A 17,975-nucleotide genomic window follows, 5' to 3' on the forward strand; every position below is an offset into this window, starting at 1 on the left:
GTACTTGTGAGCATAGATGTTAATTATCATAAAAAGGATAAATGCATGTTTTCTTTGTTCCATTAACCTCTTAATCTCAAATTCAGTAAAAATGAGATTCTCGTAACCAGTACAAAAATTCAAATTTGCATCAGCTGCATAGATTTTGTTTGGAAGGGGTGGTGATAATCCAGAGGTAGGGGAGCACAGTAGAAATCAGAATGTGTCCCAGTGTTTTGAGAAGAATGGTCCTGCATAGCTTTTGTGTGCTAGATATATGTAGGAGAGGTTGCTTTCTGCATCAATTGCATCCATACTCATTCTTTGACTTGCTTGACAAGACAGACTTCATCATGACATGATAGCTGTCTCTTTGCAGGTGTTAACAATGATCTTTCCTGCAAGGGCAAGATAAATCAGACAGCCAAGAGGTCTTTATAGCAATTTGAAATGTCCACCTACCAGGATGATCTTGGTGTGCATGTGTCTGCGAATTTTAGGTGATTTTATAGAACCTCGTAACTCCGAAGTTTGACATGGCTGGTTGGGGAGGGGACAGGATTGTGAAGCACTGAGACTCCAAGACATTTTCCCTTCTTTTTCTTTTCTTGGTGTTTGTTTTGTTTTCCTTTTTTCCTTACCCATGTTGAATAATTATATCCAGAGTATTTCACTAGATTTGCAAACTGGACATTTTGGAATGTGAGCTGGTTTAAAAGCTTTTGACAGTTACTCAAATAAAAGGTAATAACATATGAAAAACCATTCATTGAGTATCCAGTTTGTCCAATTTGAGAAACCTTGAACACCCCGCAGGTTGATTTTACGTCTGCATTGTGCAGACACGAATCTCTTCCTACTGCTCTGTAAAATGCAGCCCGGGGCGAAGCTGAGTTCTGAATACCATTTAGCAGAAAACTTTCACAAAATTTAGATTTAAATAAAGTGAAATATTGCTTGTGCTCGAAGTTTTGGGAGATATGCTTCTTCAGATATGCTCTTCTTCACTCTTCAGATATGCTCTAAGAGAAATCACTTTTGCTTGCCATGTGTTTCCTCACAGTGTTTAAACTCTAGGGCAGATGTTTCACAAGCTTAAAGAACAGCTTTAACGTTGTGACTCCTGGTCTAGATACCTGCGGATGAGATTTGAGATTTGTTAATTGATGCAAACACGCTGCGAACATTCATCTAGCTGCCTTGTGCAGCATTTAATGTGAAGCAAATCTTTGGTTTTAAAAGTCAAACAGCATCTGCCACTAAGAACTTACCTAGGCATTCTAAAAACGCAAAAAATCACATTTATTTCACATTTAACTTTCCTTCCATCACCCCTTACCTATTGAGAAGGTAAGGTATTTTACTAAAAATCTTGGTTTCACAGAACACTTTACCAGGGAAACAAAAACCAGAAAACCTGTTTTGCAGTAATTGGTCTGTGATAAATGCCGATATGGATTCTCATGTTCTGGTGTAAGAACACTGTTTTCTAATTCAGTTTAATCTTTTTTGGAAATCCATCAATAGCTACAAAGGATAATAAAAAATATAAGAAATAATGAACACTGAAATGAGGCTGCAGTTCTTGAAATGGAGAACATACATCAGTGAAAATGATGAAGAAAATGTAGTCTCTGGCCTTTATTCTTTTTTGCTCACTACTCATAGAATAGAATAAGAATTAGGTACTTGTAAAAGCAAATAATAAAACAAAGTAACATTGATTCCCTTTTCTGTCCTATAAAATTATTGATCTGTTTTTAACCTAATTGGCACTTGTGAAAATAAATGGAAAAAACCAGTAGGCTATTTATGGGATTCAAGTATTTGTTCTCAGTAAGAGAGTCCTAGGCTGACTTGTTTGGGGCTCTGCTGGCTGTCCTAACAAGCTAAAGATCTGTGTGCTCTATCATACTATATTTGCTTTGTTCTCCTTCTCTTTAATCTCATCTTTCTAATTATTTCTTGTAATTCAGAGAAGTAACAGTGCTAAAGATACCTTAATGTATTGATACACAATTATTGAACACATGCTGCTAAAAAGGTAGTTTTTCAGTATAAAAGTCTTATCTAACATAAAAATGAACAGCTAATTACAGGAAAGAGGTAATAAAAGAGGTTTCCCAGTTAAACCCGCCAGGGCCTGTGTGAAGCCAAAGAACACTGTTTGTCCTATATCCTGCCTAGGAAGCCAGCTGGCATATTGTTTAATACAGTGTTTACATAGCATACAGACTTTTTTAACCAGTTATATTTTTCTGTACTATAGAATTTACTGTATAGAATCCAAAGACTGTTTCCTCACTTTTAATCCTCAGAGATTTTGTTTGTGGAAAAATTTACAGATGGGTGGGCCCCTAATTCACATACTTAAGTATTTGCAGGTTTGAGGAATTAATTAATTATAGGTTTAAACTTCCAACACTTTCTTTTAGGCAAAGCAACACTAAAGGCATTGCACATAAATTCAGTGACAGTATTTGTATTGGCTTTAACAAGCTTTGGCTCAGTCTTCAAGCCATATAGTTTGGATGTTGAGCTTGATGTTTGAGGGTACATCAGGTGAAATTTTATTGCTATCAGAGGAGTGGTCCTGAAGCCTAAAGCTCTGTGAGAATCATCAGAATTGGGATATTTAATTACAAATTAGGAACACTGATAAAAGGCTTACAGTTGTTTTAAAACAAAAAATAATGGATAAAACGGCATCGTTTTCCATGGTATTTGATGAAAATTATTTCATAAATAATAAAACAGGTTCTTGTTTGATTTTTTAATTAGGATACAAGTGTTTACATGCTTATAGCTCGAGCTTTTTTGGGAGGCCTACCATGTAATTCACAGCAAGTACCTTTGCAAACTGCCATCCTGATAGGGCAGCTGAAGATTGCTCTCCCATGTCTGCAGCTGCAATGCAATAGCTCCTGTAGATATGGAGACAGATGTTTCCACATCTGTTTGCCAGTACCGAAAAAGGAAGATTGTGGTTTAAAACCTTTTTAAAATGCTATTGCAAAAATAGCCTTCTCTAGCTCACTTGGATTTTAAAGCTGGATATTTGTATGCTCATGAGGGATAAGATTTGGACCATTTCCCCAGCAGAAATTGTTTTGTGGAAGAATTGCGTGTGTATGTAATTTTACATGCTGTATCAGTGTGCATGTGTGAAAAAGGGAGGGAGAAAAAGAAAAGTAGATTCCAATTTCATCACAGAGTTCTTGTGTCTGCTCACAACAGCCAGCCAAATACATTGTTTTAGAATGGTTAAAGCTACAGCTGTTATCAAGGTGATTTTACATATTACCCCTCTGTGCTAATTTGATGCTGTTGTTTTCTCTGTCTGCTCTTGTAACAAAACAGAAGTACTCTGCTGTCTCTCTCTGCAACATATCTACAGAGGTCCTGAAAGTCATCAACGCCACTGAAGAACTGATAGCAGAATCCACCAGTCCCTGCGACTTCCCAGCTGACGTTGAGGACAGGGGCAGAGGGACGTTCCCACTGGGGACGGACCCTGTCAGGCTCGATGAGCAGCTCACCACACTGGAAGAAAATGTAAGAACGTGGATCAGTATGTGCAAGTGTCGTGTGTGTGAATGAGTGTACCTGTGTGTGGGTGCCAACTGAGAAGGGAAAGCATGTGTGCAGCATCAGTGGATGTTCAGAATTAATTCTGGGTTATTAAGCAAACACACACAGAACAGAAAATCTGGTTTCAAAGGGGTGCTTAGCTGTGTTTTGTTTTGGTTTTTTTTTTAATGTGTACTTTAAGACATTTTGGGAAGGAGGCAGGATGGATGTGTTGGGTTTTACAACTCATTTTAGAATCTCTACCTCAGAAGTTAACTTAAGCCCTCCAAACCTCTGTGACTGTGCAACTGCACCATGCCTTGCTGAAACGGCATGTCTCCAAATCCCAGCACAGCCTTGTTACTGTAAGGACAGAGAGGGAAAGCACATCCTCAGTCACACAAAGTGGTGGAAGATCCAGCCATGCTTTGCCAGCGTTCTGCACTGAGCACCCCGGGAGCCAGAGCTGCCTGCTGCACTGTTAAAAAGAGCAGACTGGAGGAGACAAATTAAACAAACTTTTCTGTTTGGCCACATTTGAGTCACTTGTCCTTTTTCATGAGTACCTGTCATCTGCAGGGAAAAGTGTAATGCTCAATCATAGAGGGAAGTCACTACTCATTGGTAATTTTTATACACCCACTTAATGGATTCGGTACACTTGTAACTTTCGATTTTTCTCTTTTTCCCACATTTAACTGATTACATTTCAGTGTCTTTTCCCTTCATTAGGAGCTTTTAAAGAAGATCTGGTATGAATCTGGGTTGCCCCATTATAAATAACATCCTGATCAATTCAAGAAAATAGATCCTTGTTTTCTTTAGCCTCTGGAAAATTTTCAAAGGCAGAATCACTTCTTAGGGGGAAAAAAATCAGTTTCCTTTACAGAAATGCACTTCCAGAACAGCCCCAGGTTAGGGGCTGAGGGGGAGATAATTCAACGCAATGCCAGCCACTGCTGCCACTGGGCCTCTCCAGAGCCCCCCACCAGTCCTACAACTCCCTGATCCCTCCCGACACACCTGTTCTGAGCTCAGAGCTCGCAGCCCTGCTTCAGTTCAGAGGTTCCCAAATTAGATCCTACCATTCCTAACCTCCTCTAATCCCTCTGATTCCATCTCAGCCCTTTCCCCCTGCCCAGACCAACAGGATGCCCTCCAACCCACCCCAGAGCACCTTCACTCCTTCCCAACCAGCTCCCAATCGTAACCCCACCTCCTAACCTCTCCTTCTGACCTCTGCTCAGCCTTCCCAGGCATTCCGCTGTGCCAGCTGAGATGATGCTTCTCCTCCTCACCCTCCCACACACTGTCCTGGTTGCAGGCATCTCCTGTCCTCCATCCTGGGGCACCACAGCCACTAGAGCCAGCCCTACCATGGAGCTTTCTACATGGGCGTCCTCACTCCCAGCTCCTCTCTGGGAGGGGAACTTAAAACAAACAAGCAATGCAGGCTTGGGAGTCCTCCCCAGTGTGGCTGGGAGGGTAGGACAGGAGGACACATCCAGGAGACACTGGACATGGGGCTGCTCAGATATGGCCCTCTGCAGAATGGTGACGGCTTCCCATAGCAGTTGCTGCTCTAGTGCCCAGAGGAGGGTATAAATTGAGCTTGTGGCAAGTGAAGTGCCTTCCTCATGCCACCTACTGTGATGTCCATTTCATTCTTACACAACAATTTCTAGGAATTTGATTATTTTTTTTCAGAATAGTAGAAGCAGGTAGATGGAGATTTTCTCCCTCATGAAATAGTGAAGCATCCTAGCTCCACATGCCACAGAATGCATTTGCCAGGAGAGTGAATACAGAAAAAAATCCAAGTCCAGGCTTGACCATCTCTTTAAAAAAACTAAGAAATTCCTCAGGAGGACAGAGTACAACTTGGGGAGAGTTCCTCTCACATGTTTTTTCTGTGGAGAACTGTCTTGTAAACTACCCGAGGTGCGTTGGTTTTTTTTCCCTGTTGCACTCTGACAATCCCTCCCGTCCTTTTGGGGCTTTGGTGTCTGTGGTGCCGTGGCCCTTGTTCATTCGGACTGATCATTTCTCACTGGGCAGAGACCGGGCACTGGGGCAGAGTGTTTCTTGCTATGGCCTTGCCCTCCTTGCAGCATATCCCTGGTTTAGCTTCTTTCAGTTCTCTGCAGAATCCATCAGGTATCCAGTTCAGCTTTGCTGTTCCCCCACCCCACATGTTTTTCTGCTCCACACAGGATTTGAAGTAGGTGGCAAAACTTCACGGTTTCAAAATTTCACCACCATACTCCATAGCAGAGTTAAAGAGCCTTTAGAAATCCAGGAATCTGTAACTTTTCGCGATGCAGCTGGAGGCTTACCTGCATGCAGCATATCCTCTTCGCAGCAGAGGATCTGGGTGTATAATAGACACTTTGTTCATTTTTGCAGCATTTTGGGGACTGTGTACGCATCAGTGGGGAGAATGTAGGGCCACCTGTACCAGCACCTGCATAACTAAGTGGTAGTAAAATAAGCTTCCACAATCTGCATGTGAACGTGAATATAAGCATAAGCACATAATTTAGTGCAAACCTGCAAGTAGCCCATTGCTGTTTGGAAGCACAACAATTGTCGATGTAACATGAATGTTTTTTAGAAAGATCTTTTGTTTAGATATAGCTGTAAGATGTTGAAGAAAATTAAAATTTAGCAAATGTAGGGGCTACGACTTACAAAAACATGGATGACCTTCCCTTCCCACATTTTTCTATTAGTCCTATTTTCTTTAGATTTTTTTCTCACTCTGGAAAAGTACAATATATTGTGCAGAAAATTTTGGCAGAGCATTTAAATGCATCTTTTCTTTAACTTTCTAAAGATGTTTCTGTTCATAATGTTCCTTTTTCTTCTTTCTCTGAGCTTTTAGACATGATAGGGAAATTTAAACACAACTTTTGAAAACAACTTTTAAGCTGAAGTGGCTGTGGTATGCTGCACCACAAAGATGTCTCATTTAAATTAATGGAAAGAATAATTAAAACCCACAAAAGCAGAAGCGTTTCTGTCTGCATCAGCATGTACATTTTTCAGATATTTCGTGCCTGCAGTTAGACTGTTGGTCTTACAAGATGCAGTTCACACAACATGTAGTGAGTTTGTTTCTCAGCAAAGTCACATACATGAAAAAAAAAGAGTATATACATTTATGCTTTGAAGCAACTGATACAATAGAAAAACAAAAACTATTGCAAGCAATTAAGAAACAATGATAGAATAAAAAACAATGAAAAGTAAACACTTACTTAAATCTTAATCTAATAATTCTCTATCAGTTTTTATCCATAAAGTCACAGCATGGCCAGAAATTATTTGAATACCTGTTGTGTCAAATGACTGTATGATCTAGCAATTGTGGGCAGATACAATAACATGAGTGGAAAACAGGTGTGAAGTGAAGGTATCTGCTCAAGGATCTGCCTCAGATCCTGTTTGCTTGCCCCTTGAACCATGAAGTCAGCCACAGAATATGTTTAATTCATGATAGTTTTGTAGCACCACAGTCTTTACTGCTATTAGAGTGAGTGAGGCTGCCCATGGGGAAGATCAGAATATATATTTCATTTCCTCTGTGCTGTAACAAACCTCATGAAAAGAGTCTTTTGGCTCTCTAGTAAATAGGCAGAAGGTGCAGTATTTTCACTGCATGGGTCTGCACAATTTTAAGCACAGATGTGAAAAGATTATGCTTGACAATTACCCTTTGCTATACACCGGAGACCTCCATCTGGCCATGTACCTTAAATTTCTTTGTGAAATAAAAGAAACACATAAAACACAGTGTATCATGAATTATTGCTCTGAGGAGCTGAATAGGAAATGCAACCTTTACCTGCAGTTATCAGAAGTATTGTAGGTGGGTCAAATTATTAAAATTTTTTAGGTGTTTAAAAGGCATTTAGATGAGATTCTTAGGGACATGGTTTAGTGCTAGAGTTATGGTTGGACTTGATGATCCTGAGGGTGTCTTCCAACCAAAATGACTCTATGATTCTATGTTCTAGGGAAGATTTCTAGATGTTGAAGTCTCTTATTCTCTTTTATGTGGTCCAGATAAGTTTATGGACCCTCCACACATTGACTCCAAAAGGCCAGGAGGTGGGAAAGTTTTGGCTGCTGTATATTTAGGTGAGAGCAGGATGGGTTGGAAAACTGTGTTGTACATGTGAGCACAGTTGCTCTGTGAGATGTTAATAACCACATGCTTTTACTAAACAGTTTTGATTGCCAGAAGGTATTAGACATGTTTCAATAAACACAGCTTTATACGAGGTGTGATCTGTTGACTTCCCCTCGTGACTTCAGGGGTTTTGTTATGCAACTGCATATCAAAAATAAAAAAGCAAACTTTTCAGCTTTCTTTTTTTTTGCTGGTGAATCTGGAATGAATCTGTTTTAGAATACCTTTGTAGAATGAAATTTGGAGTTCAGCCACCTCATGCTACCCTTCTCTTTGTGGTGATGTGTTTTCAGATTATTCCCCCCTCATTTTCCTCTGCCAGGTAAGTCTCCCTGTGGCAGTCTAGCAAGGAGACAAGCTCAAAGGCATTATGGAAGATGCAGTCTGCTCAAACCTCCGTGCCCACGAAACAGCAAACACTGACGCCTCTCCCTGCCTTGGCCCTGCAGGTGTACCTGACAGCCAGCACGGTGTACGGGCTGGAGGGGCAGCTGACCAACCTGGAGGACGCTGCACGCAAGATCAACAGTGTTACGGCAGAATCTGAACTGGCCGATCTGGAGGATCAGGTGGCCACAGCGGCCGCCCAGGTTCATCATGCAGAGCTTCAGGTGAGGGCAGCAGCTCCTCCCTACCTGCAGGTTTCACACCACTTTACCTAGTGCTTGCCTTTTGTCCACATGACTGCATCACAGGAGCTGAGCAAAGCCTGACTGAGATGCGTAAATCAGCACAGCCAGATGTGCTCTATTTGTTTGTTCCTTCCCCCAGCTTGTTTATGGACGTCGGAGCACAACAGCCTGTTGCTGCAATACTAATATTGAACCTACTCCTTGCCCCAGGCAGCTCACATGGTCTATATCACACACGTGGCTGTGTTCAGGCTGCAAATACAGTCTTAGGCAGTTTATTAATCAGCAGATTGTAAAGTGCTTTATAAAAAAAGCCATTGTCAGTATTGTTCTACCGAAAATGGCCAAAGGCAGCCGGCCGCTGAGCCAAACAGAACCAGGCACTCACAAGCCTGCCTTGGGGTTTAGCTGCTAAGCAGCACACATCCCAGCCAAAAGGCAATTGCTCCTGTGGGCTGTGATCTCATGTCTCTCTGGCAGGCTCCAGCAAGTCTGGGGCTCCAAAGAGGACATCGTGATCTGGTGCTAAAAGCTGAACAAGGTAACGCTGTCGGACCTCAAGGGGATAGATAACACTGCTAGCAACTCACTGCCGATGCTTTCACTGCCCGGCCTGTGCCAAGCCAGGCACTCTGACCTGCCTGTGCTTTCATGGGAAGTACCCAGTTATTTCACACAGTGGCAGCACGCTCAATTTAGAACTGAGCAAAGATCTGAGAGCCTGACATCTCTCTGATGTCAGTAGTGCACTGCTGCACTAGATGGCGAACTGGTAGTGATGTTTTGTTGGCTTTGGTCATTGTTTTACAGTAAATATGTTAAGGGGGTGAGAGGTGAGAAGGAGAGAGGCCTAAGCTATGCAAGGAGGATGGCAAAGAGGCCAACTGAAGGTCTTGTGCAGAGTGAACAGCTTCAGGTGTCATCGTGAATCAGGAGATGGATTATATGTCTGACTTCTCCGACACTTCTTTCCCTTTCAGCGTCATTTGTTTCTGCTAGTCTCAGCATCAGTCTGCTTTCCCCCCAAGATGTTTGCACTCTTGGACTTTCGCTTTTCCTAGCAATTTGTTTTCCATTGAGCGTTTTTACGTAGTGTATACCTGCATTTATGCATTGTTTGTGTTTAACATACATATACATGTAAATTATGTTTAAGATCAAATGTTTAGATTTTGTGATGGAGGATCTAGTTTGTGCATGCATTAAGTTAATTTTGAATTAGGAAGAGTGTCTCACAAAGTCATTTTTTGAATGCAGCCTTTGAAAAATGCAGCTTGAATGAACTTGAGATTATGTAGCTAAAGGTAACTGGGAGATGACAGATAGGGGGTTTCTCTCCTCCTTTCTTTTTTTCCTCAAAAGGAGTAAAATGCCTCTTCCTTGGAGTCACATGGTAGGTTGGATTGTTCTTTTTTTCCATCTTTACTAACAAATTAAGCTCTTTTTAACATCAGGACTAAAGAATACAGGAAAGTGTCAGAATTGCTGAAGAAGTTAGCCATCTGTTTGTGTTTTTCGATCAAAGAGAATTTAACTGGGGGAGGGATATATTTTAGTTGTGGCATCTACAGTAATTTTAAAACTTCTTTTTCCCCCTCCCCATCTGTCTGTCTCTCTCTTTTATTTTCTTTGAAGATTTCAGATATTGAGAGCAGAATATCAGCTCTCACTGTTGCAGGCTTGAACGTGGCTCCATGTGTTCGCCTGACAAGGAAACGGGATCAAAAGCAAACAAACCAGGTGCCAGAACATTATGTAGTATTCAAAAATACATTGGGGAAATCTTGCCTTTTTTTCTGTAATGGAGTTGAGTAATACTTGTGTGTTATTTACAGATGCATACAATAGACTCATCAAGACAGCAGAGGAGAAAACTTCCAGCTCCACCAATAAAAGGTGCAGTTAAGTTGTTGTGTACGTTATATAGAGAGTCTGTCTTCATAAAGTTCAATATAATGTACGGTTCAGCAGAGCAGGGAAAAGATTTAAGTTACAAAACAAACCAAGAAAGCCTAAATATGTCCACCTTCCTCATTTCCCATTGTACCTACAGGAAACAAAACACATATTCAGCACATCAAAAAGTAGCACCACTTTCTCTTTCTGTGGACGTTGTGACAGTGGCAAATTAATAGGCACAGAAACAGAAGGCTGGGAAAAGCAGATGAGAAATGCTGAATTCTGCTGCAGCGGGGACGCTGCTGCTCCGGCGTGCCCGGGGTCAGGCTGTGAGGCCCAAGCAGTCACGATGTTTTATTACCAAAAGCCAGTTGCCACCTTCCACAAACCACCATTGCTTTCTTATTGCTTCCTATGTCTGCTGATTTCAGTCCATATGATGTGGCTCAGCAATGTTCCTGGTATTTTAAGGTGTGGCTGTGAATTGGCTTTATAAAATAAAGTGCTTCTTTCTTTCATGTTTTCTCCTTTTTATTCTTAACCCCACAGTGCATTATCTCTGACAATTCCAAGGCCTGCTTCACCTTGCATTGCTCTTGTTTTACTCTTGTGTAATTCCACTGATTGACATGGCCTCAAACTTTAATAAATTTTGAGTATTGCAGCCTGCTATTTTTCATTTAAATTAAATCCAGCTTTCCTCATAGGTCTTAGGGGAAGTTCTACCTCTCTGGAAGCTGTGACTCTTTAGGAATATTGTCACACCTGCTTCAGTCTGTTATGTGAAAAACCTCCCTTTTTGTATGTTTCCCAGGTGAAAAAATAGATGGTTCTCCAGTTACCACTGTCAAAACGTTTAACAGAAACTTCATGCTTCAAGGATCTCTAACACAAAGAACTAAAGAGAGGAAAAGCACTGCCAAGGATTTAATGGTAAACTCATACCAAATGTTTTTAAAGCTTCTGTTAAAAGCAGTAAATAGCGAGATAGCGGAATCTGTATAGACAGCTATATTTCAGCATCTTCACAAATCTTTTCTTAATAGTTTGAGGAAAAAGAACAGAGAGTGCTGAGGCAGGTCTGAACAAATACAACCAGTGTCCTGGAAAGGTGTCTGATATTCCATAGAATAGTAGATGTGTGCTCCTGAACATCAGCCTGTGTGAATGGTGAATGTATTCTGGCTGTTAGCTCTCCAGGAATGTGTTACCCTTATTAAAAAAAAAGATAAACAGAGTGGTCCCTGCAATTCACACTTCTGAGCCTGACCCTCACAGAACCAGCTGCACACTGTAATTCAGTAGCTAAGAGTCACCTTGAGTCTCACTAATCTTTGAGAAATATTCAAAGGTTACCTAAGTGAAATTAAGGGGTATGTAGACCATGCATTGGCTCCTTAGGGTTTGAACAAACAGGCTTCACTAGACAGCTGTTGATGATTTTTTTTCTAGAGCAGCCGTAGAGGGATAGGGAAAAAACCTGATTGTCTGAAGCAGTCTGCCACTAGATATATGGAAAATGGGTGGGAAGGGGAAGAGCCTTGTCCCTAGAAACTTCAGCAAGCTTGTTTTGTGTTTCACTCATGTTTTTTTTTCCTGCCCCTCTGTTCTAGGAACCTGCTATAGGATCTGCTGTGATGTACTAAACTTACACTTCCCTACTGCCAATAACACACTGCCTAAGGCTGTACACTAGAGTGCCTTTACTTAACAGCCATTGTGTATGTCCAGCTGAAAATGGACCCTCAAGAACCCACAATGCCTCACTTATAGGGCTTCGTTTGGATACCTCACTGAGAAAGCTGTCCAAGTCTTCAGCATTGTGGTCTGCTAAAGGAAACTCTGCCTTAAAGTTCTCACTCTAGACTTTAGACTTTCTAGACTCTAGAAAGGATGCTGAGTTTCAAAAGCAAGGCTCCACATTTTAAGATGCACTTTTTCTCCCCATCGATTGTACTGAAGTATGTTGTCTTCAAACCGCAGTATGTTTTTGTACACTCAGTCAATTATAGGCCAATATTTCACACAAAAAGAAAGAACAAAGGAGACTTGTGATCTGTATTTGCTGGCTTCTTCCTATTCATGTGGCCATCCGTCTTGTCGAGCAATAAGAACAACTCTGTGCAGTGTATTCTGCTTTTCAGCTGCATGGTAGGGATGGAGAGTCAGTGTTCCTAACTCTGCCCCTAGGGAGTCAGTGGAAGTTTCGACAGGGTTTGTAGGAGGAGATGCAATGTGCAAAGACTTCTCTGTTCACTGAGGGTACGTTTGGCAGAGTTAATGTTCTAGCTCCAGAGCTAGCTGTTTTGCTCTTGGTGGCAGGGGGCACATGGATGTCATGTTGAACCGTGAACTGGTGGCAGCACACATGGACCAGATGTGTTATGATTCTGGCATCTGGAAACTTCTGAATGCTGTTGTGAAACCCACACCTTTGTGTGTCTTGTTCTTCTTGGTAGCATCATCCACTTGACAGTGTCCAACCACACTGTAGTTCAGAATAAATTCTGACCAAATCTTTAAGATTGGAGAGGGCGGAAGGAAGGAAGGAAGGAAGGAAGGAAGGAAGGAAGGAAGGAAGGAAGGAAGGAAGGAAGGAAGGAAGGAAGGAAGGAAAGAATGGACATTGTGGATGAGAACTCTGCTGACTGGCTGGTGGTCATAGGTTGGCTACAACCTGTAAGAGAGTCAATTCTGCAATTTCTTGGCCTTTCTGAGGAAGGAGCAAATGTAGCCCAGACATCTCTTCCTTCTGTAGCCAACATAGTAGCCGGGGCCTGTCACTGGTGCCATGAGCACCCCCACTGCCATCAGACCACTCTGAATTGGATTGCAAATGGTAAAATTTCTTCTTTCATTTCTTGAGACCTTTGAAAGGTGAAACAATCTGTAAGGCTCTTGAGCAGATGCACAGGAGGGAAGAGGGAAGATGGTGTTTACAGGGTGTCCCTCTCACCCTTTTTGGTGAGGATATAGCCAATTTTTGGTACTTTTTGCTCTGAAGAATACAGTGGAGGTAGTTAGAGGAGGTGATAAGCCAATGAATCCCTTACCTTCCACACCAAGTGCAGAGCAAGTACCCAAACGCAGACTGGGTTGATGTGAGATGTGCTGTGAAGGAAGACGTGGGCTGGCAGGTTCCCCTCAGCACTGAGGAGCAGTGGGCTCCCCAAGAGCAGTGGGTACCAGGAGAGGAGGGGACCTGCTCCCTTCCCTGGCCTCCCATGAGCAGAGCACCACACGTTGCCCGCTGTGCAGCAGGAAAGCAGAACCCTGGGACACCAGGCCATGAATGCTGGGTGAATGATTGGGCAAATGTGGGCAAAACTGGGCAAGTTTCCTGGCTGAGCTGTGTTTAGGGGGGTGGGTGAGGAATGGCTGGATAGGATGGTTGGAAGAACAGTGCCAGTTGCAAATCCGCCACCCACATTTGACATCGAGCTTGTCGGTATTCTGATGTCCAGCTGCATGTAAGGAACCCTTAGAATAAATACAACCATCTTCCCATCTAGAATGCATAAGCATCACTCCAGCCTTTCCAGGAGTTTCCTTCTGCCCAAGATCTGACCCCGTATGTTCATTCTGGGATAAATTATGCCTTCTTTTACTCTCTCACAATACGAGTTCTCTGGAATTGGTTTGCACAGATGTGAGAGCAGAATTTGGCCCACTCTGTTTAATATATAAATACATATATATAAAACAGATTTTATTTATATATGCAATCCAGTAAAGGAGATTAAACAGAGTAGGATACCTAGTAATTTTTTTGTTATCCAGTCTCCTCCTCCTTCCTTGACTGTTCTCGTGTAAGTATACAATACATTCCCAGGTTCTGGTTTATCCAGGTATGCGTGTTATGAAATGTCATTAATGGTGGTTGGTCTACATATTCGTCTAATAAATAATAACTAATATTGTGTATGTAATGTCAATACAGAAATGACTAATTTTAATAGAATAACTCCTTGGCTTTTGTTCTGTTAGTGTGATTTAAACAAGCCAACAAAGTTTGGAATAGGTTGTTTTCCTTAAGAGGCATGAAAAGCAACTATTATCGTGTTACAATGTTAAAATATTCAGTCTTCTTTGACAGAAAAATGTGTACTGTGTAGGCATTGCAAAAAAAAAAAAAAAAAAAGAAAAAAAAATAAATCCCACCTGCTATAAGGCATTTGAATTTTTACAAATGTTTATTGTGCCAAATATGTGCAAAGATATAATTTACTGTTTTAAAAAAATCATAAAAGCATATGTTATAGCACACAAAGAATTATTTTGTCATCAAGTGATTTCAATCTTTAGTGTAATATTTATATTTAGATTGATTTTTATAAATGAAAATATTTTAATGGGTAAAATGAAGAATATATGATCTATTTGATTAAGTCTGAGTGAATATTAAGCTTGCCTTGTCGTTGTTATCTGCATACTCACCAAGAAATACTGTCAAGAGAAATCATGAAAGAGTAAAAGCAATTTATGAAAAGAATGCCTTTTCAAGGACTTGATTCATAAAGAAAAAACAAAAGTTCTTCTCTGTTGATTGCATTTCTGTGCACTTCAGCCAGGACACGCGCAGAACGCGCTGCCGCACACAGCGCTCAGGGGCTGCCCGTCCACAAGCGACCTGTCCCTCACTAACCCCGGGAGACCCGCAGCTCCGCAGAAGAACCTGGCGCAGCTGCAGGGAGGAACCCGCCTTAACACCCTCAGTTCAGGTTTTTTCCACTGCGGCTGGGGTGGGAGGAATCCTGTTAGGAACATTTGATGGTTGGTCTTCTCCCAGCTGTCGAGGCTGTTGGGTGAAATACCATCTCAAACAGAGTCTCCCAGGCAGAATTCCTGTAACTGTCACTGTCATCTCCACAAAATGACAAACTGAGCAGGAACCCCACCGCTAATCTTAGTCCAGGATTTCTGAAGTCTCATGTGATGAATGCTGATCAAAATACTTCTTTATCACCATATTTTCTCCACCAGGAGGGCGTTCATTTAAACTAGCATGTTTTAAGTAACACTTGGGGAGTTATATGTTGTATTATAAATAAGAGTAACTGTCTTATAATAAAATTCCACTCCTTGCTGACAGACCATCCAAAAAAAAAAAAAAAAGGGGGTTAAATTATCTGCAATAATTAATTCAACCAGTATTAAATTTTAGTAGTAATTCTAAAAAAACACAATGAGAAATCCAAGTTCATTCTAATTCGTCTTTTGCAGAATGATTCATGGCCTGGATTTAGCCATCAGTCATTAGCTACATTGTAAACTATCTTTTTTGGATGTAAGACATCATAGATTAAAATGCATTTGAATATTATTACTGGTACTAGTTATTAAGATGAAACATATTGTGAGTAACATTTCTTATAAAATGAGTATAACAAAGTTAATTACCATGGCAAACATGAGTATTGAGTCACAACCCCAAGCTTATTGATGTGGACTAATGCAGCAGATGGTATATTGCTTGTGATCCTCAAAGAGTGACTTCAGCTCGATCAGATAATGCACTTACAAACAATGACATTGTTTTCAAGGGCATCAGCTAGTTTAGGCCCTTACCCCTTTTGGATAATGGTGCGCCATTACACACAGTAGGCACAGAACTGCTCTGAAGAGTTTAATTAGCCAATTTTACATTTTTCTTGAGCTGGGAGAAAATACTTATCCTTGATAGGAACTCCTTTTTTATTCATTAATGTATCTCTCCAGCAGTACAGGCAGAATCATGAAGGGTCAGTGTATAGTTCAGGGTCACATTCCTACGAGTGGATGTTACCCACCTATATAAAAACTACAGACAGAGCACCAGCATTTCATGCCATTGATGCAAGTACATTAAAAATTACTGAGAGCCTTTTTTTTCTTCCAACCATTGCTTTTTATTTTTACATATCAATAGCCATTGACTTTGGAATGTCACAGGAAGGTTTCGTGATACACTTGACACTGCAGAGTTTAAATCCCAACACAAAAGCTGTGTTGTTTTTGGATAAAGTTAATGTTACAATGAACAGCATCAGGAGATTGGTGGGGATGTGAGACGAAGAACCATTTTTATAAGCTATGCTGGCACTTGGTGCTGATGTCCATGCATTGTCTTTTACCTGCACCTGGAACATGTTTCTTTTTGAAGGAACTTGCACAAGTAGCAGAAAGAAAAGCAGTGTGAGACTGCTAGGCAAAAGCAGAACTGGAGGTCTGAGGTGCAGGGGAGGGTGCAATTCAAAGAGCAGAGATTAGGTCAGTGCCTCAGGGAACACGGATCACCAGTTGTTGTCTTCTGTGTCCAACACTTTTTGCTCCCACAAAGCGTTCAAGATGAAATCCAGGTGCCGGCTCACAGGCCACCAGCTGCCACGGCTGCTTCTCATCTGCCTCTTCCCAAACCGGCCGATGGGGCGAACGCCACGGCCCACGTACCAAAAAGGATCGATCTCAGGACCTGGAATTCAAAGCAGGCAGTGAAACATCTACCACTGTACTTAAGGCAGCATTTCCTGAACATGTTGAGGGTGATAGATGGCTTATTTGTCACCCAAGAGAAAAAAAAAAAAGTAATACAAAGGGAAAGGCTGCAGCTGGACGCAATTTTGCAGTGCGTTTGAGGGTCACCTGCCATGTGCAGAGCCCAAAGGAAGAGGGTTCAGATGCAAAATCAGTTTTCATCCATCTGGGCTGCAATTTGCAATTTGAACGTAAGTGTAAATTTCCTGTCAATTCAGGAGGGCACGGTGTGCTTTAAAACTGATCTGAACCCTGGGAGAGGTTGCAATGAAGCCTACATCCAGAAAGACAATGGTAGCCCCCTGTACCACCACTTTTAAACTGTCCTCTCTGAGCTAAAGTCCTGAAGGTCCTCCTGTCCAGCATCCAGTTCTGCTGTATGCAGCAGGTATGGTATCTCTACAGGCTAACAAATCCTCTGGATTGCAGAGAGGGTTCCTACATGAGAGGTAAACATAAAAAGCTAGTTCTTGGTCACTTAGGAAGATGTTTTCATGGATGACTTTACTTCTTTCAGTGCATCTGAAGTACACTTAACTGGACTGTAAAAATGAGTTAAGTTTTAGAGCAGGTGTAGAGAGGGGTATAGTTGTATCAAAAGACTAAGATATAGCAACAGGGAAAATCTACAAAGTGCTGGAAGTGATGCCACCCTAAGGAAATGCCAAATCATTCCAAAGCCAGATGAATGTGAAGAACAGGAATAAATTTCAATTTAAGGGCATTATATATCATCCAAGTCATATGAAAATCCTGGGCAAGGCAGCAGAATTCTCCCCTGTGCATTCTGATGGTTGAACAGAGAAAATACAAAATCCACTCTGGCTATGAATTTCTCCATAAATGCATCTTGAAAGTCTTTCCACACACTATTTAGCACCTGTCCTGTCCACCAAAACCCAAGCAATTTAATTTTTCCACCTGAATACCTAAAAACTGAGGTTCCCCACCCCCCTAGCTCTTTACAACAGGGGAAGGGTGTGTCACTGAGAGCCCCCGTGCCTGACTCGCTGCACCCACCTCTCTCCCACTCCACATAAAATTATCAGCCTTTACTCCTTGTGGGAAGATGAGATTTCCTGATAAAGATTTTAGAGAAAATCTTCTGGACTATGTCTTAGCTTTTACTTGGGACTTCTGGTATAGTCCCTCACCTGGCCAGCCTCAGTTCCTAACAGCGTCTCTGA

The 17,975-nt window shown here is 41.5% G+C and overlaps 1 protein-coding gene across 6 annotated transcripts in view; it reads left to right on the forward strand.

Annotated features, from left to right (window-relative positions):
- MYRIP (myosin VIIA and Rab interacting protein) overlaps positions 1-14,767 on the forward strand; it is a 217,278-nt gene extending 202,511 nt beyond the window's left edge. For 4 of the 6 annotated variants that reach the window (XM_071804849.1, XM_065832886.2, XM_071804847.1 and 1 more), the window contains 6 exons: positions 3,340-3,534; positions 8,194-8,355; positions 10,012-10,116; positions 10,212-10,272; positions 11,090-11,208; positions 11,889-14,767. In XM_071804849.1, coding sequence (XP_071660950.1) covers positions 3,340-3,534; positions 8,194-8,355; positions 10,012-10,116; positions 10,212-10,272; positions 11,090-11,208; positions 11,889-11,921 — 675 coding nt within the window. In that variant the 3' untranslated portion in view covers positions 11,922-14,767. The remainder of the gene's footprint in view (positions 1-3,339; positions 3,535-8,193; positions 8,356-10,011; positions 10,117-10,211; positions 10,273-11,089; positions 11,209-11,888) is intronic. The other 2 variants (XM_071804844.1, XM_071804845.1) reach the window with 2 other exon arrangements.
- The last annotated feature ends 3,208 nt before the right edge of the window (positions 14,768-17,975 follow it).

Source organism: Patagioenas fasciata, chromosome 2 (genome assembly GCF_037038585.1).
Source record: "Patagioenas fasciata isolate bPatFas1 chromosome 2, bPatFas1.hap1, whole genome shotgun sequence".
NCBI classification, from domain to species: domain Eukaryota; kingdom Metazoa; phylum Chordata; class Aves; order Columbiformes; family Columbidae; genus Patagioenas; species Patagioenas fasciata.